The sequence below is a fragment of the Trachurus japonicus genome, chromosome 4 (genome assembly GCF_045865225.1).
Source record: "Trachurus japonicus isolate A0001 chromosome 4, Traja_1.0".
In the NCBI taxonomy this organism is placed as follows: Eukaryota; Metazoa; Chordata; class Actinopteri; order Carangiformes; family Carangidae; genus Trachurus; species Trachurus japonicus.
Window position 1 is genome coordinate 31,707,305 of NC_140910.1, and position 26,534 is coordinate 31,733,838.

The window sequence follows — 26,534 nt, forward strand, 5'->3', positions numbered from 1 at the left end:
CATGACTTGAACTGGTAGTCACATTGTTTGAAGCGGTAGTCACATGATTTGAAGCGGTAGTCACATGATTTGAAGTGGTAGTCACATGATTTGAACTGGTAGTCCCATGATGGGAGGTGGTAGTCACATCACTTGAAGCGGTAGTCACATTATTACAAGCGGTAGTCACATGATTTGAAGCGGTAACCACATGATTTGGAGTGGTAACCACATGATTTGAAGTGGTAGTCACATGATTTCAAGCGGTAGCCACATGATTTGAGGTGGTAACCACATGATTTGAAGTTGTAGTCACATAATTTCAAGCGGTAGCCACATGATTTGAAGTGGTAACCACATGATTTGAAGTTGTAGTCACATGATTTCAAGCGGTAGCCACATGATTTGAGGTGGTAGTCACATGATTTGAAGCGGTAACCACATGATTTTAAGTGGAAGTCACATAGATAGGAGGTGGTTAGGGTGACCAGATGTCCCGAAAAAATTGTGACAGTCCCAAAATCCAAGTAGTTGTCCCGAGTCCTGTCTTCATTATCCCGAAAATTACACTAGAGCAGAGTCTGGAGTTTTGTTCCCATTAAAAACTACCGGCTGCACACTGGCTGCAGCTGTTCCTACATTAATTATGGCTGTAGTACAGCCACTACCTACAGTAGTGGCGTGAATTGATAAGCGACTCATTTTCATTTATTGCTGACGTGGAGGCTGGTGTCCCGGGAAAAAGCACGAACGTCTCTGCAGGTACCGGGGAGGAGTGGGAGTTCATGCAAACAAAGCGTTATTTTGCAGAGTTCGTAGAAAAGAATTTGGCATTTTGCACCGAGGGAAGTCGGGCATCAGGCTGCATGCGGGGTGATTTTGGCCGCCGTCTTGGTTAAAGCATGTGTGTGTGTGTGCGTGAAAGACGTCGCCACTGAGATGTAGAATGTGAATTATAGAAGAGAAACACACATTTCAGGGCCGGTGACTTGTATCATCAGAACAGACATGTCCTGTGATTCTCAGCATCCTTTTACCCCGTCCCGAATTTCACCCATTCCCATCTGGTCACCCTAGAGGTGGTAGTCACATGACTTGAACTGGTAGTCCCATGGTTTAAAAGTGGTAGTCACATGATTCAAGTGGTAGTCACATGATGGAACGTGGCCATATATTGCGATGCCAAAGCCACAGGTTGCAGTAGTCACACCTTTTGCATTAGCTTAACAGGTCTCAGGAGAGAAAGTGGGCGGCCCGATGTGAGCGGTGTGAGCACTCTCAGGCTGAAGGTGGTGCCGTCTGTGGCAGCTGATAGAAGCCTTTCTTCCTGGATCTCCTCAGGTAGTCGATGAGCAGAGCAACGGCCGCCAGCCCAGCGGCGGCGCAGATGGCTGGGACGATGACCACGCTGAGTCTGGGAGGAAGGCTGGTGCTTCTTTCTGTGTGGAGACAGAGCAGGGAGGCGTTGAAATTAGTCTTTAAAAACAGGATATTAAGGTAACCCTTTAATTTACAGTCCACTAATTATGTGATAATGCCAAGAAATAGCCAAGAAATAACAAGTAATTGCGCATAGTAATGTCAAGAAAGGCAAAAGATAACAAATTTTTCTACACAATCAATCGTTATTTCTTGGCTATATTTCTTAGAAAAGAAGAGTTCCCGCATACATGGCCAACTTGCAGAATTTATTGCATTACAACGTTTCGGTGCTAGACCTTTTTTTTATCAATTAGATTACATTGTCCATCAATGAAGTCTTTTTTGAAGCGCGTATCGAGGCTTGTTGCTTTCAGCAGGAATGTCGTCACTTATGACGTCTGAAGCCTCGCTGGTTTCCAAGCACAGTGGAAAAATATATTGTTTCTCAATTAAAAATGAATAAAAACACCATCATCCCAGTGTCATAAGCACAAATCCCATCTTTTGAGAACACTGCAACAGTTTTAAATAAAGATCTTGTGTCAAACATCGACAGAGTTTCAGTTTTTTGACATTAATAGACCTCTATACCATCAAAATATTAGATAAATGAATGAATGAACTGCACAAAATCAGAGTAAGTGTTTTTATTTCTATTCTTGGCAGTGATAATTCCCATCCACCCATTGCATTGCAACGTTTCTGTGCTAGACCTTTTTCAAGCTAAAAAAGGTCTAGCACCGAAACGTTGCAATGCAATAAATTCTGCAAGGTGGCCATGTGTGCGGGAAGTCTTCTTTTCTAATTTGGACTTAAAGCAGAAGTAAGTGATATATTTGTGTTAATATAAGTCTTAAATAGTTATATCTTCCGACAGCAATCACTTACATAGAGTGTTTGGTCTGAAACACGGGTCTGTCAGTCCCTCTGCTCTGCTCTGAGCCGAAGAGAAAACATTTATCGTATCCTACAGTTTTTATCCAATGAGGAGAGAGAACGGCATGCAGGGCTGTGTGTGCAGCCAAGGAACGCCGTGAATGTGGTGACGTAGGGACGAGGACTGTTATGGTGCGTTCAAGGAAACTCGTATTTTTCCGACCTGTGAAGTCGTACCAGTTCGATCTGATACGAGTTCACGGGTCAGAAGTTACGAGTGGCCGTTATAGTGACTTTCACCGGTAAAACAGGTCGGAAAAACACGAGTGGGTTGCCTGAAATGCTACAAAGTCGTAAGTTGTGACTTGAAGCTGTAATTTACGATTTCAAAAGCCTGCCTGGAACGCAGCATTAGCGAAAACGACCGGACCGCTTACTTCTGCTTTAATTGTCACCCTCCGACGCACCTGCCAAAGAAATAGATGTGCGAAGATCTTTTTTCTATGCTATTTCTAGACATTATGACGCAATTACTTATTATTTCTTGGCTATTTCTAGACATTATCACGTAACTAGCGGACTGTAAATTAAAGGGTTACCAAAAATCGAGACTCTAAACCGGTCTGAACGGGCCTGTCTGACCTCTGACGCTGATGCTGAAGACTTTGACCTGGTAGCCGAGGTCGTTGGTCACGTTGACCTGGTACAGCCCCGAGTCTCTGGCGGTGACGTTGACCAATAGGAAGGTGCCGTTGACGGAGTAAACCTCCATGCCGTCGGCGAGTTTCTTCAGGATCACGGCCGACGGCGGGAAGCTGATGGTCTGGCAGCAGACGGTGACGTTTTGTCCCTCCTGGACCACCGTAGATGGCAGGACCAGGACTGTGGTGTTTCTTGGAGGAGCTGGAACCAGAAGAGCAGAGTGATGGCGATGACGGTCAAGTAACCCGACAGAAAACAAGACAAGAGTCGGCAAGGACGCCAGTCTGCTTCCTGTTCGCAGTTTTGGAGTGAGTCAAAGTCTTTTAGAAACGGTGTATAAGAGCCTGGTGGAAAGTATCTTATCATTTAATATGATCATGTGGAACGGAAACCTGAATATTAAAGGGAGGGAAACAAACTGCAGAAAATAGTGAACATGGCCTCTAAAGTTTTAGGGAAGCCACAGAAACATTTGAGCTGTCTCTATGATGAATTAATTAGAAGTAAAGCTGAGAAGATAATTAATGACTCCTCTCATCCCATGTACAGCGAGTTTGAGCTTTTGCCTTCAGGGAAGCGGTATAGACTACCGATGGCAAGGAAGAACCTATACAAAAAGTCCTTTGTCCCAGAAGCTGTCAACGCAATAAATAAGATCAGAATGCGGTAGCTAGGTAGCCTACCCTGTTTACTCCTGTTTTTTCCTTTGCTGAGGGTTTTCCTGCACAGCAGGTTCGTACTGTGGGGTGCTTTATGAAATTATGAGATTATGTACTTGAATGTGTGATGTGTGAAGTACAGTTACTGCCATAGGCTATTTTTATATATTTTTCTATCCTTGAAATGTTTTTTATTGTGTTTTTATGTGTTCTGATGTTGTGAGACATGTCTATGGTGGTGAAACCAAAGAGGAATTTCCACTCTGTGGATAATAAAGTTTTCGTATTCTTATTCGTATTTTTTTTTTCGTAGGATAGGTCCAGGAAAGTCCCGCCTTTCCCGCCCCTGATTGGCTAGAAGGGTTCTCGCCTGATTGGTTGTTTGTTTTGGCTGTGAAACGCAGGCTGTCGGCAATCTACCAGTGTGATAAGTGCCTTGATCTACTTGGACACACTAGAGATTTAAATTTGTGCATATTTTAGCTTACTTGCGGTACTGTTGTGAGACGACGTTACACGGCCAAATCAAACACAGGCGGGAAAGATAGATAGATAGATAGATAGATAGATATACTTTATTGATCCCAAGCTGGGAAATTATAGTGCAGCAGCAGCATTACACAGACACACAGACACACTGGGACTTTCCCGGGCCTATACTCCGAAAAAAAATATCGCTTCCCGTTCGATGCCTCACTGATTATTTGAATGAACTTTATTTATAAGTGGTCACGTGAGTCGATTAGTCTGTATTTTACTGATTGTGTCTAATCTGCGACAAAACACTGAACCAGAGGAAGAAAATCTAACTAATCTGGTTATGAAAACATTTGCTGATTAAGTTCCTGTTGACTGATTGATTATTGGCTGCAGATCTACAGTTGTGTGGGTGAAGCGTTCACTCCGATGAACCCGTCGACCTCTAGTTCCCCCCATGTGAAGCTGCTCAGTCATGTGACCTGTCAAGTCCAGCTGCTTAACTTCTCCTTTTGATGAACTTTTGCTGTGTGTTTTATTTTTTGACTGTCATGTGAAAATCACCATTTTAAAATTTAAAAGCTGTGAATAAAACACAGTCGTGTCGTGTTATTTCTGTTAAACTCAGATGGGGACACGTCATCATCATCATCTCCTCTCAGGTGCAAAACCAAAGACACCTGGAGCTGCTGAACACCGACGACGACCCGCCGTGTGACCGTCAAGTGTCGACTCACTCGCTCATCGCTCGGGGGCGGAGGAGTCAGCGTTTATTTTTGTCTCATCATCATGTGGAGGAGTGAGAGGTCGGGAGCTCAGAGAACAGCGTCACAACAACAGAAAAAGGAGCTAAAGACAGGAAGAGATATGTGGAAACTCTGTGTGTGTGTGTGTTTTTGTGTGTGTGTTTGTGGAGTTCACTAACTCTATAGTTTGATACAATGTGAGTTTCACTTTTACACTTATCTCTTGTCCAGAGAGAAGAGAAGAGGAGGAGGAGGAGGAGGACAAGAGGACTGACAAACACAGAAACCTCCTCTGCATGTTTTATCACTCTGGACTTATGGAGTCATGTGACCTCCTGCATCGTCTGACTCACCGTTTTGTTATTGACTTCTTAAAATATCCAACAAAGCCTCCATCAAATACTGAAGAGTAGATATGACGGTACAAATGATCATAAGTTAGAAAATAATAGGCTAAAAATAATGTAAATTACCTTAAACTTTAAAAGTTTTACTTGACTTGTAATGTATTGACTGCATATTTGTAGATGATTGATTGTGTACCAGAGTTTTTGTGTTCTGACCGACACAATAAAATAAATTGTTCATGTCGAGGAAGACCTGATGACCCTTCAAAATAAAACAAATTTAGGAATATGCAAATGATGATAATAAATAATAAAATTGATTGAATTGTTTATCCTCATAGAAATATATAAAATGGATGAAAGAGCTTTTATTATTTAACTTCCTCCTCCTTTTAAATGTGTTGATTGATTCTATATACACCTAAGGGGCCTATTAATCAAAACAGTATCTTGATTGATATATTGATATTGATGCATCTAATTTTTCATGTTACTATATCGCCATTTAGACTAATCTGATATTTGTAAAGTCTATAACGCCAGTGATTGTACAAACATTACTATTTCTGTGTGCACATTTTTGTAATTAGTCATAGTTATCAGAGATTAGCCTGGCTAACGGTTAGCTACCTGTTTAACTTTAATAGCTCAGTGACTCAATAAACGCTCCATGAAAAAATATTTTCTCCAGCGGATATCTGAGTTACAACATGACTGAGCTAACTGGAGTAGTTTCATGTCGTGTCCCACAACGGGAGGGTTTTAACAGCTGACGTCCTGCTGTTAGCTTAGCTACCGCCGTTAGCTTAGCTACCGTTAGCTGTCCCTGTCAGCTGAGCCACTGATGCTTTCTAGACACTGTGATTCCCCCAAACTGAATAAATACAACACATAGCAACACAAAACACACACACACAGAAATATTAATGTTTCTTCAATCATTTCAGATTTGTCTAAACGGTGATAGGGCATGAAAAATATGATATATAGCTAAACTCTGGTTCGTTACTATTGATCTCATTCAAATTACGTGCTGGTTTTCTACCCGGAAGTAGAATGTAAACAACAAGGTGATTCGGTCTATATCTATAGATTATATATATATATTGATTGTGTAGCAGAGGTTTTGTGTTCTGACCTCGGACTGTGACGGAGCTGGACACCAGCTGGGCTCCGTACTGGTTGGAGGCTTCACACTGGTAGAGGGAGGAGTCTTCCAGCAGGGCGGAGGAGATGCTGAAGGAGAGCGAGGAGGAGGCGGAGTCGGTCCTCTGAAGCTCCGCCCCCGCCTTCTTCAGCACCAGCGTGGTGGGCGGAGCGGCGTGCGAGCGGCAGGTGATGGTGACCTGCTGACCCTCCACCACCTCCTCACCCGGACTCACGGAGATGGAGGTTCTCCTCGGAGCATCTGCAGCAACACAAACACAAACAGGACGGAGATCAAACCTGGTGGATCTGAATCGACTGAATCTGCACCGACTTAAAGCAGAAGTAAGCGATCCGGTCGTTTTGGCTAATGCTGCGTTCCAGGCAGGCTTTTGAAACCGTAAATTACAGCTTCAAGTCACGACTTACGACTTTGTAGCGTTCCAGGCAACCCGTAACTCGTGTTTTTCCGACCTGTTTTACCTGTGAAAGTCACTATAACGGCCACTCGTAACTTCCGACCCGTGAACTCGTACCAGATCGAACTGGTACGACTTCACAGGTCGGAAAAACACGAGTTACGGGTTGCCTTGAACGCACCATAACGTCTTGTCAGCAGACGGAGTTAGCAGCCCCCGCCCTCGTCATGGATCTATTGGTCCTCGTCCCTACGTCACCACATTCAGGCGCGTCCCTTGGCTGCACACACAGAGAGGACTGCCCCTTTATGCCGTTCTCTCTCCTCATTGGATAAAGGTTGTAGGATACAAGAAAAGTTTTCTCCTCGGCTCAGAGCAGAGCAGAGGGACTGACAGACCCGTGTTTCAGACCAAACACTCTATGTAAGTGATTGCTGTCGGAAGATAGAACTATTTAAGACTTATATTAACACAAAAATATCGCTTACTTCTGCTTTAACTTCACGGTGTTTTGACTTCATGTTCTTCCTTTGTTCATGTTCTTCCTTCCATGTTTTTATTCTGCATAAACACTCGGTCAAGGAAACGTGACAGATCACTGCCCTCTTAATTTGGTATTTCCAGTCCGTCTGCGTCACTTTCACAACCTCTTGATTGTTCAAAGACGTGCAAGAGACTTTGCAAGAGTTTTCTACATTGTCAAGGACAAAGACGTGCAAGAAGGCAACAGATGCGTCCTCTCCAGCATCTGATAAATGTTTCCCTCTGACCAAATATGGAAGAGGCAGCATCAAACTAGTGAATTGAGTCCCTACTGAAGAAGTGGTCACGGTTCACTTGTCTGGTCCAAACCAGAGTTTGGTGGTTTGTTTCACACCGACCCAAACAATCCGCACCAAAGAAACAGTCTTCAAGTGAACTAAAAAAAAAAACGGGTGTAAGAATCCATATATCAGACACCTTGATATTGTTTGAAGACGTCATGGACCCCAGCCTAGTGAAAACAACTCAAGACTAGACTAAGCGAAGATGTTCTAGGTCAAGGACTCTAAGAACTGAACTATAACTTGTCTAATCAGACCATATTCAGACTATAAGAAGCCTGTGTATTCCCATACGGGCAGGTTTTTTCCATGGATGCTCCCAGGTTGTTGGATGTCTGTCATATTGTGCCTCTCAGTAAACCCCGGTTGCTGCTGAATACTGTTTCGTTACTATTTCCTGAGTCTAAATGTTAGTAAACTAAGAAAACTGCAACACGACTTCCTGTGACAAACGACCACAAACAGAAACCTTCTCAATGAAAAGGTTCAGTGGTTTCAATCATCTTCTTCGTGTGACATTTAAGGGTTAACTGCTGTTGACGTGCCTCCTTCACTGACCCGTAAAGAACAGTATCGTCTGGCATACAGACAGACTCTGGTGTTCAAGGCCAAGTTCATGTCGGTTCTGGGATCAAATTTAGTTCTGGACTCATCAGACGGTTCTAACAGGACAATGAGCTGTTCTCTAGGGTCTGAACTTAAAGGGATAGTTCAACATTTTGGCAAATTGGTCCATTGACATAATCCCTATAGTCATAGCAGTAGGTTCATTACCTTTATTTGTCGGTGCAAGCTATTTTTAGAACGGCGGAGCAGAGCAGCAAGCTGCTCAGAGCTACGCTACGGAGGCTCATGGGATTTCTTGGTTTCCCCTCATCAAACTCATCAAATACAAAACGCTTTGTGGACAAGTTGTGACCTGCACATTCACCACGCTATGAGATAATAATGGAACGTTACGAAACTGAGCCGTTTTCGAGGTAAATACAGGGTAAATACGGAGTCTGCTTGCTGAAAAACTGTCCCTGAACGCAACGCGCATCAGCGGTTTTGCATGTATTTCCCTCTAAAACAACTCTGTCTGGTAACGTTGTGTTATTATCTCATAGCGTGGTGAATGTGCAGGTCACAACTTGTCCACCAGAGCGTTGTGGAGTTGTTGGATTGTGTATTTGATGAGTTTGATGAGGGAAACCAAGAAATGAAACCCATGAGCCTCCGTAGCGTAGCTCTGAGCAGCTCACCGCTCCGTTGTTCTAAAAATAGCTTGCACCGACAATTAAAGGTAACGAACCTACTGCTATGACTATGGGGATTATGGCAATGGGCCAATTTGCCAAAATGCTGAACTATCCCAAGACAAAGTCCTCCACACCCAGACTCACAGTGGACCTGCAGAGGGACACTCGTTGTCCTGGACCTCCACACGTCTCCGTCGTCCCTCATCAGCTCGGCCCTGCAGGTCAGAGGCGGCTGCTCCTCCTCCACCCGGTGCCTCAGGACGGACGAGATGTTGAGTAAAGAACCTGAGAACTCAAAGGACTCCGACATCAGCGACATGTTCCCCGACAGCCACTGGACTCTCAGCCGATTGGTCGTAAAGACGTCGGTGACGTCGCAGTGAAGGACCGCCTCCTGACCCAGCAGAACCGAACCAGGGTCCCTCACCACCGGATCAGATGGAAACGCTGGAGAGAGTTACAAAAAAAAAGCAGAAAAGACAACAGATCTGAACCAACTGTGTTTTACTGTTCACATTGTCATTGGCCAGGTCATTTAATTCATTATTCGTTCCAATCCGAGGACTGGAAAGGAGCAGGATCAAGAAAACAATACCTGTTCCTTATCTAAAACAAAAGAACACTTACGTCAGATGAAATACCAACAATATACAAAGAAAAAAATCTAATCAAATCCACAACCAATACCTTTCTATATATAAATTCCCCACCTTTTTCTTACGCATCCTCTTAAACTGAACTTTTCTCTTCGGCTGTTAATGAATTCCAACGCCGAATTGTTTTAACTTGGTCCTCGCCATTTGATTTTTGAAATTAAATTTCCTTCTATGACTGACATCTTGTGAAAGTAAAACAAAATACTTCTGCAAATTTACAGGTAAAAGTCAATTTTTTTTTTTGCTTTATATACAATTAACAGTGTTCCCTCTCTGAGCTTCAACAGCCCTGACTTAACAAATAATCCATCTGAGTGTTCCCTGCAATTAACATTGTGTATAATTCTTTGTGCCCTTTTCTGTAATAAAAACAATGGCTGTGTGCGACTTGTATAGGTATTGCCCCATATTTCAATGCAGTAACTCATATATGGCATAATAATAAGTGCACAATACAAAATCCTCATTGCTTTATAATCTAATATATGTCTTGCTTTACTTAGAACAGACATATTTTTCGATACCTTGTTTTGTATGTAAGCAATACATGATTTCCATGTCTGTGGCATCAGACATATGACAGCAGCAGCAGCCAATCAGCTGCCTCTGAGCCTCAAGTCAAACCGAAGCCACAGAGCTTCAAGTCCTGAGATAAAGGTTGGGTCCTGGACTGGACAGTGACTGCTGGTTACACTAAGTTACTGGTTGTGTTTTGTAAATGAGATGAGACATGCACATTCCTCAGGATGGTTGCTGGCCTCGCTGTGACAGGAAGTGAGTCATTAAAAATAAAAGTACAAGACCAATGAAGACAGAGATCAAACTGTGGAGGTCAGAGAGGTCAAATGCCACATTACAGGTCAACACGTCAACCACGGCTCCTAACCGACCCCTGAGTTAATAAACAGCTCCTGGATCATCAATCAATCAATCAATAAAACACTATTTATCCACATGGTAAAGTGTGCGTGTGTGTGTTGCTGTGTGTGTTTGCATGTGTGTGTCTGACTAAAAACAGATGTGAGGGAGGAAACATTCCTCATCCTAGAACAACACAGTGAAACTCTCCAACGTTTGACCTCTGCTCCAACCAGCAGCACTGACACAACAAACTGCAGCTCTGACTCTGATCCAAGTCCAGGACTCACCGGGTCCCTAGAGACCCACAACGACCCTGAAAAACCTGTGATCCACATCAGACCAGCACCTGAGCTGGATGACAGAAAGTTCTCTCTTCGTTAGATAATTAGGGCCACGGGGCAAACGCACCGAACTGGCTTAAAGTGAATGGGACAAGCCAAAAAAAATTTATTTGAGTTTTTCAGATGTCTACTGCTCCTGCATACTTTCACCTAGAGACTCCATTTAAACTTTAAAATGGTGACACAAGTCTCGTCTATTGGTGTATCATTCCATGTTTCAATAGGTATCATAGTTTTTGATCAATCACTGTTCAATGACCATGATCATTTTTGGAGCAGTGTTGAGATTATAATGGGTGTGTATTGCGCTGAATGTTCGGGCTAGAGTGGGTGACATCATCGGCTAGAGTGGGAGAAGTTGTCTGAAATTGTTAAGATTTTCTCTCTTTCCACGCTGCTCACGGCCACAATTTACACTCTACACACGTGATTTTTTCCAAAGTTGTAGACAAACTTGTTCTGTCTCCAACAATGTTCTCAACAAAGCAGAGAGACTTACAGAATTTAAACTGTGAGCCTCTCAGTGCGGCCAGGTCCCTCCCTGCTCCTCATTGACTCTAATACTTTCTGAGAGAAGCAGAAGGGACTCCTGTTTATAACTCGCAAGTGTTTCTATAATATTTACTGTAGAAACACCAACATCATATCAAAACGTTCAGGAAGTCCTTAAGACAACCACGGTCTGCTTCTTTTTCTGATAGGAGCTGCCGTTTTGTCAGAACAAGCCCAAATGTGAGATCAGAGCAGAGGCAGAAAATCACCCTTTTCTCTCAACGTTTCTGTCTGTCTCAGCCTGGTGTGACTTTATCGTCATTAGTAACCACCTCCTCAAGTTGCCGTGGTAACCTCTGAGCCTCAGGCCAGAGCCAATAAGAGACCAATCAGAGACCTTAAAGGGACAACGAGGAGTTTTGGAAAAGCGAAGTGTTTCCACACTACATTTATGAGCCTCCGCACCGTGAAATTCTTTGACCGGCGCAAGACAGACTCATGTTTTCATTCATCAAGAATTAAAGTCAGAGGTTGGAAGACGATCACATACCGTCGTAGTTCCGACCATGAACGGCGATTCGGCGGCGTTATTCTCATGACTCGCCACGAAACCAAAAGTAAGGAAACGCTGGTCGGCTCGCCCAGCATTTCCGCCACCACTAATAATAACAAAATAACCATAGAGACAAAACCATAGATTTATCGAAAATGGAGCCATTAACAAGTGGTAACGTAGATTCATCCACATTAAGGTGAGACTTTTTTATTGTTGCGGAATCTTTTGTTCTGCCGCTGGAGAAACTCCTCGTTGTCCCTTTCACAAGATCATTTAGTCATTAATATGTGTGTGTGTGTGTGTGTGAGAGACTCACAGTAGACCTGGACCTGTGACGTCCTGTTCCTGCTGACGGTCTCACACCGGGCCTCACAGCGGTACGCTCCCTGGTCCTGGAGGTCCAGGTCCTGCAGGTGCAGCAGAGACCGTCCGTCCTGCGGCTTCGTCCTCAGGAGGACAGAACCGACCCGGTCCGTCCAGGTGACGGTGGGGGGGCGGGGACATCCGGACGCCACGCAAGTGAGGACCAGAGCTGAGCCCCGACCCCCCACTGAGACCAGAGGACTGAGCTGCACCTGCAGAGGGTGAGCTGGGAGGAGGAGGAGGAGGAACAGACGACCCGGATCAGTGATCAATCAACGTTATTGAACCTTTAGCTTCAGACAGTAACAGACAGATAATTGGACAGTTCTACAGTGACATCACCGGAGAAATGAGTAAAATGGCTGAAACAACTTTATTATTTAACTTGTTTTGAAAAAAGAAAAAAGAAATTAATTATTATTTGTTTAAATCATATGTGTATATAATGTTGTTTACTTGACTCTACAAGACCGAAATGAACTCACTAAACTAAAACTTCCTCCTTCTTGTAAATGTATTGATTGATTCTATATGTTGATTGATTCTACTATATCTAATCAGATCTAGACAAACATATGACAATCAATCAATCAATACCGTATCTTGATTGATCAATCACAGATCGTATGTTGATTGATTGTATATTTATTCTATATAATGACGGATGGATTGATTGATTGTATATTTATAGATTATATACTGCAGGGGTGTCAAAGTCATTATAGTTCAGGGGCCGCATTCGGCCTAATTTGATCTCAAGAGGGCCGGAACAGTAAAATGATCGCATTTGCATATTAACCTGTAAATAACAAGAACTCCACATTTTTCCCTTTGTACTTTGTGCAAAGTACATTATTAAGATGTGTACAGTTTATGAGCTATCCTTTTTACAAAAAAATATGAACATTCTGAAATTTAGGGCTGGGCAATATGAACCAAAAGTAATATTGTAATATTTTTTTTAACTGAATGGCAATATAGGATATACATAGGCCTATAGCCTATTTATACTATTTCCATGATGTAATTATGAGTTTCCACCAATTAGCAGCCAGTAGTGGCTTAATATTTTTGTCAGAGGCAAATCCTTAAAAAGGCTGTCAGTTCTAGGTCAAAACCACATGTGGCAAATGACACAGACAATTGTAGGTATTGGGCTGATATTAAATTGTAGCTATAGGAAAAATACATCTCCCTCTCTCTCTCTCTCTCTCACACACACACACACGCACGCACGCACGCACACACACACACACACACACCTGTAGCTGCGCTGTCCCTCTCCTCTCTCTCTGTTCCCCTCCTCTGTTGCTTTGAGCTCCCAGCTGTGCGTGGATACGTAACTACAGGTTATATCTGGCTTATCACCGGGCCAGTTCTGCCCCCAGGCCGGTTCTGCCCCACCAACCCGACCGGACACGCCGGTTCGGATCGAGAATTTGCGCTAATGAGTCCGGCCACGTCGCGCCGGGGCTTCATCAGCAGGTCGGACCGTGTTGGGTTTTAACTTTCAGGCCCAGTGAGAACTCGAGCCGAGCTGGACCAAGAGCAGGACTTTAGCGGTGAATGTCGGTGCTGTCCTTACACTACGCAACGAGCCGCTGTTGTTGTGTTGTAGTAGTCAATACGTGAGAGTCGGCGGCTCTGTGTCTCTGTTGTCCGCTGCAACTTGAGGGAGGGAGGGAGGGAGGGGCGGGGGGGAGAGGAGAAGTGGCGCTCACTCAATCTGTGAGGGAGGGGCGGGGGAGTGAGCTCAGCAGACTGCTGAGAGAGGGCCGAAAGAAACGGAACTCCAACATTTGTCCCGCGGGCCGGATTGGACCGCCTGGCGGGCCGGTCCCGGCCCGCGGGCCTTGACTTTGACACCTATGATATACTGATTGATTGTGTAGTAGATATGATCATGATGCCGCTACAAGTTAACAAAATAATAGGCTTCAAATGATGTAAACAACTTGATTGATTGTTTTACTTGACTTGTAATGTATTGATTGATTGACTGACTGTATATGTATAGATTCTATATTGATTGATTGTGTTCCAGAGGTTTTGTGTTCTGACCTCGGACCGTGACGGAGCTGGACACCAGCTGGGCTCCGTACTGGTTGGAGGCTTCACACTGGTAGAGGGAGGAGTCTTCCAGCAGGGCGGAGGAGATGCTGAAGGAGAGCGAGGAGGAGGCGGAGTCGGTCCTCTGAAGCTCCGCCCCCCCCGCCTTCTTCAGCACCAGCGTGGTGGGCGGAGCGGCGTGCGAGCGGCAGGTGATGGTGACCTGCTGACCCTCCACCACCTCCTCACCCGGACTCACGGAGATGGAGGTGTTGTGGGGCGGAGCTGTGGAGAGATGAAGGAATGAATGAATGAATGAATGAGTGAATGAAATGTTGTTATTGTGTCATGCATACATCTGTATCCAGAGTACGCCATCAGCACATCAATGAAACAAACGAACAAAATTACAGTTAAAACAACCAGATCATCTTTGGAGGAAAGAAAGAAAATACCAAGATACCAAGCTTCAAAGGAGTTGATCAAAGATTAAAGGGATACTTCACCCAAAATCGATAATTCACCAATCATTTCACTTCACTTGGGTCAGTACAGACGAGCAGTATGGAGGTATCTGGATGTTTCATAGTGTGTGTTTTGGACCATTCAAGTGAACTCTATCCACCGCCATTATATGAAAATAAATGAAGTATCCCTTTAATTAAACAAACTTTCCTATCTTCTTTTCTAGGCTTTGGAAATAAAAATAGCAGTCTTATTGAAATTAAACAACCATTCCAGCTTTTGCTCATCAGACCACCAGCATATTTCAGGGTTAGAATAATACCTTTCTCAAATCCTCATACTTTGTACAGTACAAAAGGAAGTTGAGCTCAGTTTCCACTTCATCTAATTCACACCTTTCACATATTCTGTTCTCCTGAGGAATATTTTTTGAATCGACCGACCTCAGTGGCCAGAGGAAGAATACCAGATCTCAGCTGTGCAACCACAGAATTTAATCTGTGAGCCTCTCAGTGCAGCTATGTCTCTCTCTGCTTCTCATGGCCCTCATTTATGAAACTTGCGTACACCAAAAAAATGGGTGTACACCAAATTCACCGCAAGGATCGGCATTTATTAATCTGAGCGTGAGCGTACGGTACGCACAAATCTCACGCCAGCTCTGACCAGGTGTACGCACATTTGGAACCAGCGTAGAACATGCAGGAAGGAGTGCTGCTGTGTCAGAATAATTATTAAACCATAGTCTAATAACGCAGCGATGTGGACCACATGTTGTTGTTGTTTATATTGATAAAAAGATAAAAAGTAGCCAAAAAAGAGAAACGCTACAACCAAGTCCGTGTTGAAAATCCGCTACCTGTCCAGATACAGCTCATCTCCGCGGCGGAGTGTTTTTTTTTTTTTCCCCAGTCACCGGGACCTGTCAGCGGGAGATCGGGCCGGTGTTTCACATCCCTCCATCAGCCGAACCATGCCAGCGGTGCTGATGGTTATAAAATCGCGTTCGCAGCAGTAATATGCCTCTATGATTTCTCCTCAGTCACTTGTGTTTAGTAAACTACAGGAGCATTTCATGAGGTCGCTGGTTTTCCTGACGTGGTCGGTCGGTGACACGTGCGTCTGCAGCCTCCATCCACCGGGATGACGCTTATCAATCACAGAAACTATCAATCTATCAATGTCCAGATATTTAATGTTGCCGCCCTCTCCCTGTTCAACGCGGTAACGCCAGTAAAGTCCCTCTTCTTGGCCGTCTTCCGTGTCTCCATGTCGTAAAAGGGGCAGGGCGACGCCTCTAAAGCAGGAATATATCGGGGCGTGACATTTAAATTACGCTCGTTTTCAGCCGCCGGATTTATCACCACCACGCCGGTTCTACGCCGAAATCAGCAGCGTACACACTTTTAGTAAATCACACGTGACACTTGGCGTACACTGATATTTACACCAGAATCTACACCAGATCCTGCGCGAGTTTGATAAATGAGGGCCATTGACTCTAATGCGAAGATTTTCTGAGAGAAGCAGAAGGGACCCCTGTTTATAACTCGCAAGTGTTTCCAAAATATTTACTGTAGAAACACCAAAATCATATCAAAACATTCAGGAAGTCCTTACGACGACCACGGTCTGCTTCTTTTTCTGATAGGAGCTACCGTTTCGTCAGAATAAGCCCAAACGTTGGGGCGGTGTGTGGCGCAGTGGGTAGACCTTTCCTGCGTGTCATTCCCCCTCTCTCTGCCTCCCCATTTCCTGTCTATCTCTACTGTCATCACTATCAAATAAAGGCAAAAAGCCGAAAAAAATATATATATAAAAAAAAAAAGAATAAGCCCAAACGTGAGACCAATGCAGTGGCAGAAAATCGCCCTTTTTTCTCAACGTTTCTGTCTGCCTCAGCCTGGGGTGACTTTATCGTCATTGGTAACCACCTCAAGTTGCCGTGGTAACCTCTGAGCCTCAGGCCAGAGCAGATCTTTGACTTATCTGTAGACGTGATGCAGGCTAATGTATAATTCAGGGCCAAAGTTATATTTAATCTGCATTTATGTCCTTCATTTTGGTTTTGAGTAAACATTTTCAAACCATTTTTCTTCTAATTCCAATAAAATCTTATTTTTAATGGATTTAGCATTATTCCTGTAAATAAACAGCATGTAAAACTCCTCAAAAATTGAATAAATATCTTTTAACGAGGGGGAACTATGTAATTTACTCCATATAAATAGCTTCTTATTTCTTATTCATTCTATCCTTTGCCACTTTGTTCAGTCGGTGATAAATAAATACACTGCAAAAACTCAAAATCTTTCCAAGAATATTTGTCTTATTTCTTGTCAAAATGTCTCATTTCTAGTCAAAACTCATCTCTTTCCACTTAAAATAAGACTTATCACCTAAAAATTTACTTGTTTTAGATCATTTTCACTTGTTTCAAACACATTTTCACTTGAAATAAGTAGAAAAGTGAAAATCTGCTTGAAAGAAGTAAAACGTGTCTAAAAACAAGCTACTTTTAATGTGATGAGTCTTATTTTAAGTATAATGAGATTTGTTTTGACTAGAAATGAAAATTTGACTAGAAATAAGACAAACAGTCTTGGTAAGATTTTGAGTTTTTGCAGTGTAAAAACAGGAGCTTCACTCTCACCGTGAACAGTCAGGTCCACCGACGCCGTCCCGGTCCCCTCGCTGTTCCTCGCCTCGCACTCGTAGCGTCCGGCGTCGGACAGACTGACTGAGGTGAAGAGGAGCTGGCGGCCCCCCGGCTGCAGGACCCCGCCCCCCCCCGGTGGCCTGGCGCTCCAGCTGACCGTCGGCTCAGGGTTTCCCTCCGCCGAGCAGGTCAGGCTGAGGGCCGAGTCGGCCATGACCAGCACCGCGTCGCCGGCGTCCAGCGTTACCCTGGGGGCGTCTGCAGTAGAAGAACCATTGATCATTTTAGGGAAATAATATATTCATATCCAGAAAACGCTATGAGATAATAACAGAACATTACCAGACAGAGTTGTTTTAGAGGGAAATTCATGCAAAACCGCTGATGCACGTTGCCTTCAGGGACAGTTTTTCATCAAGCAGTCTCTGTATTTCCCTCTAAAACAACTCTGTCTGGTAACGTTGTGTTATTATCTCATAGCGTGGTGAATGTGCAGGTCACAACTTGTCCACCAGAGCGTTGTGGAGTTGTTGGATTGTGTATTTGATGAGTTTGATGAGTTTGAAACCAAGAAATCCCATTAGCCTCCGTAGCGTAGCTCTGAGCACCTCGCGGCTCTGCTCTGCCGTTCTAAAAATAGCTTGCACCAACAATTAAAGGTAAAGAACAAAATAAATCAGTAATTTTCAGGCTCTTGCGGGTGAAATCCAAGTGGTTTTACCAGCTATTCCCTCAATTGTCATCCAATGATGTCATTAGTTTTCAAATTTGCATAATCCCACCCCTACCTGTAGAGGGGGCGTGGCCTGGTAAGCAGTGGCTCATTTGCATTTAAAGGGACAGACACAGAAACCAGCCGTTCTGAACAGCTGTGATGTTTGATCCTCGGGGGATTTAAAGATCCCATATTATACTCTTTTTACTCAATTTCACTCAGCTGTCAGACGTCCAACTAAACTTTATTTTAAATGTATTGCCCCAAACTGATCCGTGGTCCTGAATGTTGGCTGTCTAAAAGTCGCTCGAATGAGCTCTACTGAGAACAAGCTGTTTCTGTGCCTGCACGTTTAAAGGAGAATTCCGGTCATTTTTGACCCCTAAATCGTTGTCCTGTTGGTCACCCGGTGTGGTTGGAGCAAAAAACGTGACTAAAATTGATGCAGGCAAACCGGAGTTACACCATGGCTACCCGGCGCTAGGGATAGCCACAACGCTAACCCATGGGGGCAATTCTTTCAACCACAACAAACACCCAAAAAACAATCAAATATCTCTGGTACATGACTGGAATCCTTAGAGACACCACTGAACTCATATAGTGTACAGTATAAACAGTATAAACTTTGTGTTTTTGCATGTAGCCACTCACCTCAGACAGCCCAACTCTGAAACATCCTGGAAAGACATTACTATCCCATTGTCCTTGTTGTGATGATTTCTTTACTAAAATAAACGGTGGAGCAGTGCAGTGGTGATGTCCATAATATCTCTGACCGTTTATTGTTGTAAAGAAATCATCACAACAAGGACAAAGTGTTAGTTTCTGTGGCGGGGAGAGCAGGCGCTCTGTGATGGGATAGTAATGTCTTTCCAGGATGTTTCAGAGTTCGGCTATCTGAGGTGAGTGGCTACATGCAAAAACACAAAGTTTATACTGTTTATACCGGTTTATACTGTACAGTTTATGAGTTCAGTGGTGTCTCTAAGGATTCCAGTCATGTACCATAGATATTTGATTGTTTTTTGGGTGTTTGTTGTGGTTGAAAGAATTGCCCCCATGGGTTAGCGTTGTGGCTATCCCTAGCGCCGGGTAGCCATGGTGTAACTCCGGTTTGCCTGCATCAATTTTAGTCGCGTTTTTTGCTCCAACCAACACCGGGTGACCATCAGGACAACGATTTAGGGGTCAAAAATGACCGGAGTTCTCCTTTAAGTAACATGGTAATAATCTTTGCCGTGTACAGTAACCACTTTATGACTTAAAATTGGTCGGTATTTCATCAATTTAGCTCAGGAGTTTCTTGCTGTGCACTGCAGCCATAGAAATAGACGTGGTAGGCGTTTTATCGCGCTGAGGGACCGCGGCCTCGCTCCCGTCGTGACATCACCACAGGAGCTGAGTCTGAACAGCCTGTATGAGCGCCGTTCTACCAGTCGGTCGCTGGGCTGCAGAGTCGATGCAGGACCCGTTTGCTTTCCTCGTTCTAGGAGTTGGTCGGCTCAGGGAGGATCAGTTTATGTAGAGACCAGAAAAAACCTGTTTTTCATAATATGGGACCTTTAAGCCGTTGCTCAGTCAGGACTTTGACCCTTTGACTCAGACTTACAGAGGACTCTGAGGGCGACCGCCGTCTCCTTGGTGCTGCTGTCCGCCGGCAGGTCCGGCAGGTTGAGCGTGGCCCGGCAGCTGATGTTGGTTCCCGAGTCCCGTTCCCGAGGAGTGAGCCGATACACGGAGCTGACGGAGCTGGACCCGGGGTCTCCCACGCTGCTCTGCAGGGCCGAGCCGCCCCGGGACCAGGTGAGCGTCAGGTGCTCCGCGGGGTGAAGGTCCGACACCTGACAGGTGAGGTTCGACTCCACCCCGAGTCTCAGGTGGTCGTGGCCTCGGATCACCGGGGCCGATGGGAAGGCTGCACACACAGAGGGAAGACAAGACGGTGACGCTCTGAACTCACTGACTTTAGGTCGTCTGAGCTTTGAAAAAAACGTTCAACCCTGTAACAATGACTCCATTTTTGAAGAAGGTTGAAGATTTGGGCTAAAAGTCACCAAAAATTATTAGCTACCTAAAATTTATTAGCCAAGACATGTAGCACCACATGACTTTAGGAAATCATGAAATTATCATATTTTTCAACACTAAACAGTTGTTATCTATCATTTAGTTTAGTTTTAGTTTATTTCGGACATGTTAAAAGAAATAAAACATAATACAGAAATGGACAGACATAACAAATAAAAACTTTGCAAAGACAACATATGAACAAAATAAAATAAAATAATTGAAAATAAAGATAATTTGATTATTTTTTTTGTTTGTTTGCTTGTTTTTTCATATCCGAAAAGGAGTGGGAAGAAGTAAAACTTATTTACTCCCACCCTTTAGTTTTTCAATTTATTTTTTCAATTTATTTATATAATGGAGTTGAAAGGTTGAACTTGACGACTTCAATCTCACAATAAAAACAATGAAATAATGTAAGAGAAGATTTAAACACTTTCATCTCTTTACAGTTTGTTCTTCTAAAGACCTGAGTGATGTCACTTCCTCAAAGTTGAGGATGTTGGACTGAACCATTATTTTTAAAGGGACAACGAGGAGTTTCTATTTGGTTATAAAAAAGTCTCATATTAATGTGGATGAATCTACGCTACCCACACTTGATAATGGCTTCATTTTCGATAAATCTATGGTTTTGTCTCTATGGTTATTTTGTTATTATTAGTGGTGGTGGAAATGCTGGGCGAGCCGACCAGCGTTTCCTTACTTTCAGGTTTCGTGGCGAGTCATGAGAATAACGCCGCCGAATCTCCGTTTATGGTCGGAACTACGACGGTATGTGATCGTCTTCCAACCTCTGACTTTAATTCTTGATGAATGAAAACATGAGTCCGTCTTGCACCGGTCAAAGAATTTCACGGTGCGGAGGCTCATAAAGGTAGTGTGAAAACACTTCGCTTTCCAAGACTCCTCGTTGTCCCTTTAAAACAGGGGAATTGGTATGTTGTTACAGGTTTGAACATGATGAAATATTGTTATTTTATTTTATTTTTTTTTCAGATTTTTGTATCATTTTGGTTAAAGTAGTCAGGAAAATTATTATATTGACAAAAAAAAGTTGGTTTAATGCAATTTTTATTTGTTTTAACTTCAATAAAAAAGTGATTCTGGTCAACGGGGATACACATATTAGGCTGTCATCTGTTCCTTAGCAACCCATACATCTTTTAAAAAAAGATTTCTATAGTTTTTTTGTGTTTTATGATCCAAACACACATGGATCCATCAACTTATGGCTTTAAAATGCAAAAATTGTGTTACTTTATTTGAAAATCTTTGAGGTAAACCTGAGGGACGCGAAGTACATCAAAAATTCACCCCAAATTGTGTGTTTGTATGTGTGTGTGTGTGTGTGTGTGTGTGTGTGTGTGTGTGTGAACTCACAGTAAACGCGCACAGTCCTCTTGACCTCCTTCTTCTCTCCAGCGCAGCTGACCCTGCACAGCAGCGCTCCCTCGTGCGACAGCATCACGGGGTCAAAGGTCACCACGCTGTGGGTCCTGTTGGTGCTGACGGACGCCGTGAGCGGCCGGTCGCCTAGCAACGACCAGGAGGCGCTGGGCACCGCCGTACAGTCCTGGATGGAGGAGACCAGCTGCTGCCAGTCGCCCAGTCTGAACAGAGGCCGTTGGGGAAACACGCTGAGACGCAGACCCTGAACGCACCACGACCACATCAGCAGCACTGAACGAGACAAACAGCAACAACAATAACTTTAAAAAAATGATACCAACTGTCTTCGTAAAACAAAAAAACTCCTCTTCCCGGTTCGTCACATTTGGACGAACCGGGAAGAGGAGCTTCGATTAGCTTCCGCTACAAAACAAGCTTGAAATATTGACTTACGGTATTTCTTTTTTTTCGGGACAATTTCTCATGTCGGGGCTTCAATACAAGACGGACATTACATACGAGCAGCATGGAGGTATTTGGATGTTTTTTGGTGTGTCTTTTTGTTACGAAGACAGTTGGTATCCATTTGCAACCGTCATATGGACATGCACTGCTACGCCGAGACCCCCTGTAACTCAGAGAAGCCACGGAGGACTCTGAAACTTCTCCCAGCCCTTAGTCCACATGAGGGGGAGGAGATAATGGGTGAAATTTGAATTTTGGGTGAACTATCCCTTTAAATACATTTTTCAAATTTTTTGGGGGAAGTCTGCGTGCACACGGTGACGCAAAAGTTTGTGGAATCCGACATGTTTGTTGTTATTTTCTGAACTGGCTCATACCTGTGACGTAAACGTGTACGTGATGTGAGCAGATCGGAGCAAAGACTTTTACGTTTTCACCCTTTAGACGGGAACGCGACGGTGGTGCGTTTTTAAGATTTCCACTCTGGAGGGTGTCGCCGTCCAAACGAAAGGCACATCCCATAAAATATTTTATCATTTTCACCCGCGTTGGTTTATTTATGAATGTGAAACTCTCTGATTGGCTGGATTTCCCCTTCAGGCTGCCGTACAAACATGGCGGCGCAAGATGGCGACGCTCTCTAAAACAAGACCCTTGTTATATGTAGATTATTAATTATAAGGCTACGAAAACCAAACTAATTTTATTTTGTAGCAATTATACACTTATACTAATATAGTCATGGGAATAAATCTCGACAATTATTACACCCTGGACCTTTAAAGGGATAGTTCAACATTTTGTCAAATTGGCCCATTGTCATAATCCCTAGCTGCGAGCTGCTTAGAGCTACGCTACGGAGGCTCATGGGATTTTTCCCTCATCAAACTCATCAAATACACAATCCAACAACTCCACAAAGCTCTGGTGGACAAGTTGTGACCTGCACATTGTTTTAGAAGTAAATGGAGAGACTGCTTGCCGAAAAACCTCCCCCCCGACGGGAAAACGCATAAGCTGTTTTGCATGAATTTCCCTCTAAAACAACTCTGTGTGGTAACGTTGTGTTATTATCTCATAGTGTGGTGAATGTGCAGCTCACAACTTGTCCACCAGAGCGTTGTGGAGTTGTTGGATTGTGTATTTGATGAGTTTGATGAGGGAAACCAAGAAATCCCATGAGCCTCCGTAGTGTAGCCCTGAGCAGCCTGCCGCTCTGCTCCGCCGTTCTAAAGATAGCTTGCACCGACAATTAAAGGTAACGAACCTACTGCTATGACTATAGGGATTATTATGGCAATGGGCCAATTTGCCAAAATGTCGAACTATCCCTTTTAAGATTTCCACTCTTTCTCACTCGTTTTTAAGCCCTAAAAACGCTGTCGCCGTGCAAACGAAAGACACATCCCATAAAATATTTTATCATTTTCACCCGCGTTGGTTTACTTATTAACGTGAGACTCTTGAATCGTGCTCTCTGATTGGATTTCCCCTTCACGTTGCCGTACAAACATGGCGGCGCAAGATGGCGACGCTCTCTAAAGCAAAACCCTTGCTATATGTAGATATAAAAGAAGAATTATAAGGCTACGAAAACCAAACACATTTTTTTTATCTTATAGCGATTATACACTTATACTAATACAGGGTTCCCACTCTTTTCTTGAAATCATTTTCCAGGACTTTTCCAGGACATTTCCAGCGGCTCCAGTCTGACAGTATAATGTTATTCTACATCCTCTGTCCCGTTCAGGCTTTGGAGAAGAGTTCTTTTCGACAGTTGTACCTTAATTTTGTACATTTTTGTTTCTATGTTTCTTCCTCTCCCAGCCCCAGAAGTCTGGTTTAAATATGTGCAGTCTACGGCTCTAAGTTATGCAATAATCTCTTACAGTTACATGCAAGAAATTCCTATGAATTTATCATAGAACAACACAAACATGGGGTCCAACACTGGAAACACTCATCAACTCAAAGTCTAGTGAGTTTTCTCACTAGGCACTTTTATTATTTAGAAAATAAATTCTTAGTGAGGTCTGAAAACGGCAAACAGAGCTCTGGTAGCTGATGTGGTCAATAATTTTCCAGGACAACTGAAGTTTTTCCAGGACATTTCACTTTTTTTTTTCTCATTTTCCATGTGTTTTCCATGATTGGAAAATTGGTCAACCATTTTCCAGGTTTTCCAGGTTTTCCAGGACAAGTGGGAACCCTGTAATATATTCAGATTTTAACAATAAATCTTGACAATTATTAGACATTGGAAATGCAGGAAATATTACATTCGCAATGTAAATGGTCCTCAAAAAGACCAAGGATTCAGGAATTTAGAATAGAAATCCTCCACTACATCCAAACACTACATGATATGAAAAACAGAAAAACTATAAAAACATTAAAAAATGTATAAATCATTAAAAACCTCTGTGTGGTTATTTGAAACAATAATAACCCTTATTATTCAATTCAGGGTTTTTACACGTTCACTGTGTCTGGTCTCATCATCAGTTTTGTCTGTGACCTTGTGACCTCGTGACCTCGTGACCTCGGAGGCTGTGATGATGTCACCATCAGTTTAGGGATTGATCAGCTGATACTGATACCCGACGTACTGTCGATCAATACGAACATTAAAACTTCAGCTTGCTGTTTGAACCTTTGATCTGTTTCTGCTGAGTCATCGTGTCTCACACAAACACACAAACACACACAACAATAATTACCAACAACAACACACACACACACACACACACACACACACACACACACACACACACACACCATCATCTGCAGCCACCAAAGACATTAGAAAACTTCAAATTGCACAGAACAAAGCAGCGAGTTGCTCTCAGTTGTTCACTAAATGCAAATATCTTAAAAATGCATCGGAATTCATCACGGCTTCTGTTTGAAAACAGACTAAACTAAAATTACAGTAAGTCTTCTAACTTTCATGAGGAATTTGATTAACAATAAAATAAAATAAAACACAATATTTCTCAGACCAGATAGTTTTCACCAGAAATGTCAATAAATATCCAACCAGACAATCCAGATATGATCATTTACTGACACCTATAAACCAAGAACAAACTTTTTTGTTCTTTTTTTCTTTAAAACTTGAAATTTTACCACTTTTTCCTAGAACATTTATTACATTTTTTTTTTTTTAAGAAATTTTACGCATTTTTCTAGATAAAAAAAAAAAAACGTTTCAAAATAAATTTTGCTGGCTTCTTCTAGAATTTTTTTTAAAACTTTTTTTTTTTTTAATTTTGCCAATTTTTTCTAGAATTTTTCTTTGAAACTTTGTTTTTTGAGAATTTTTACCACTTTTTTTTTTTAAAACATACTGTAATATACAGACAGAGCCATTATAGGATGAAACACATTACCTAATAACATCAAAAATATAATTTATTATAGGAATTTATTCGTGGGTTGAACTGTTGTGGTACTGTAACGTGATGTATGATGTATTCTTTGTACCTAATAATATATTTTAGACAGACTGTTTGCTGTTTGTGTAGCTACAGTATATGATGACGAGGTGTTACAGTCAATGTGAGTATGTAGGCTACTATGTTCTTTTTAAAATTGCATTGGGGAAGAATAGCTAATGTCCCTTCCTTCCCACTTTCTGTGTCATAAACTATAAACTGTTTTCTTGTCTGTAACAACAGGGATCCCTCCTCTGTTGCTCACCCTGAGCTTTCTCAGAATATATATAAATATATTTGTTTCAAAACCTTGGGGGCAATTTTGGCCCCTGGATCATGATTTTTGGGGGCATGTTACCTTTATATTGTAAATAAATTATTTAAATGTGACCATTAGTGCCTAATGTGATACATTATGGAAATTGCATCACTTCTATGTATCCCATCTTTTGAAATAAGATTTACTGTACAAAATTTGATGAATAAAACCAATGATCGTAGAAATCGAGAATCGAATCGAATCGTGACCCTAAAATCGAAAATCAAATTGAATCAAGGATTTGGTTTCTCAGATTTTTGGTTTCTCAGATTTTTCTCCGATTTTTCCCTGTTAAAAGGGTTTTCCATGGAGTTTTTCCTCAGTGGATGTGAGGGTCTAAGGACAGAGGATGTTGTTACGATGCCATGTGAAGCCCTTTGAGACAAACTGTTGGTAAAAAACGGGCTGTACTAATAAACTTGCCTTGCCTTGCTTCTGGTCTCTGTTGTTGTTGCTGAGACACAGAAACACAACAGTTTTCCCTCTGAGACAAACATCTGTCTATCGTAAATCTCTAAAAATAAAAGTGTGAATTCTGAGCAGCTGATTGGTTTGGAGCAGAGCAGAGGAACCTCATCATCATCATCATCATCAGGTTCTGATCAGTCACACCGACCTCGTCCGTCTCAGCCTGAAGGACGGAGAGAGAAACAAAACAAACACAAAGAAAGAGGATGTTCAGTCTCACCTGAGCCGATCTGAGTGAAGTATCTGCAGAACATGTTTCCTCCTTCTCCTCCTCCTCCTCGGGGATCATACGGTGTTTGGATGAAGAAGGAGAAGAACAGAAAGAGGAGAAGAGGAGAAGCAGCAGCAGCAGCAGAGAGGACGAGGACGAGGACGAGGACGAGGA

General features: G+C 42.9%; 1 protein-coding gene across 1 annotated transcript; it reads right to left on the minus strand.

Moving 5' to 3' along the window:
* Positions 1–1,018: 1,018 nt before the first annotated feature.
* On the minus strand, positions 1,019–26,534 carry vcam1b (vascular cell adhesion molecule 1b). The gene is made up of 10 exons (XM_085775193.1): positions 26,370–26,534; positions 21,449–21,748; positions 19,608–19,913; positions 17,275–17,538; positions 14,169–14,441; positions 12,061–12,333; positions 8,983–9,285; positions 6,347–6,616; positions 2,920–3,180; positions 1,019–1,418 (listed from the first exon to the last, which is right to left on the minus strand). Exons 1-10 carry the CDS (start codon positions 26,401–26,403, stop codon positions 1,258–1,260), a joined length of 2,445 nt encoding a protein of 814 aa, XP_085631319.1. The 5' UTR covers positions 26,404–26,534; the 3' UTR covers positions 1,019–1,257.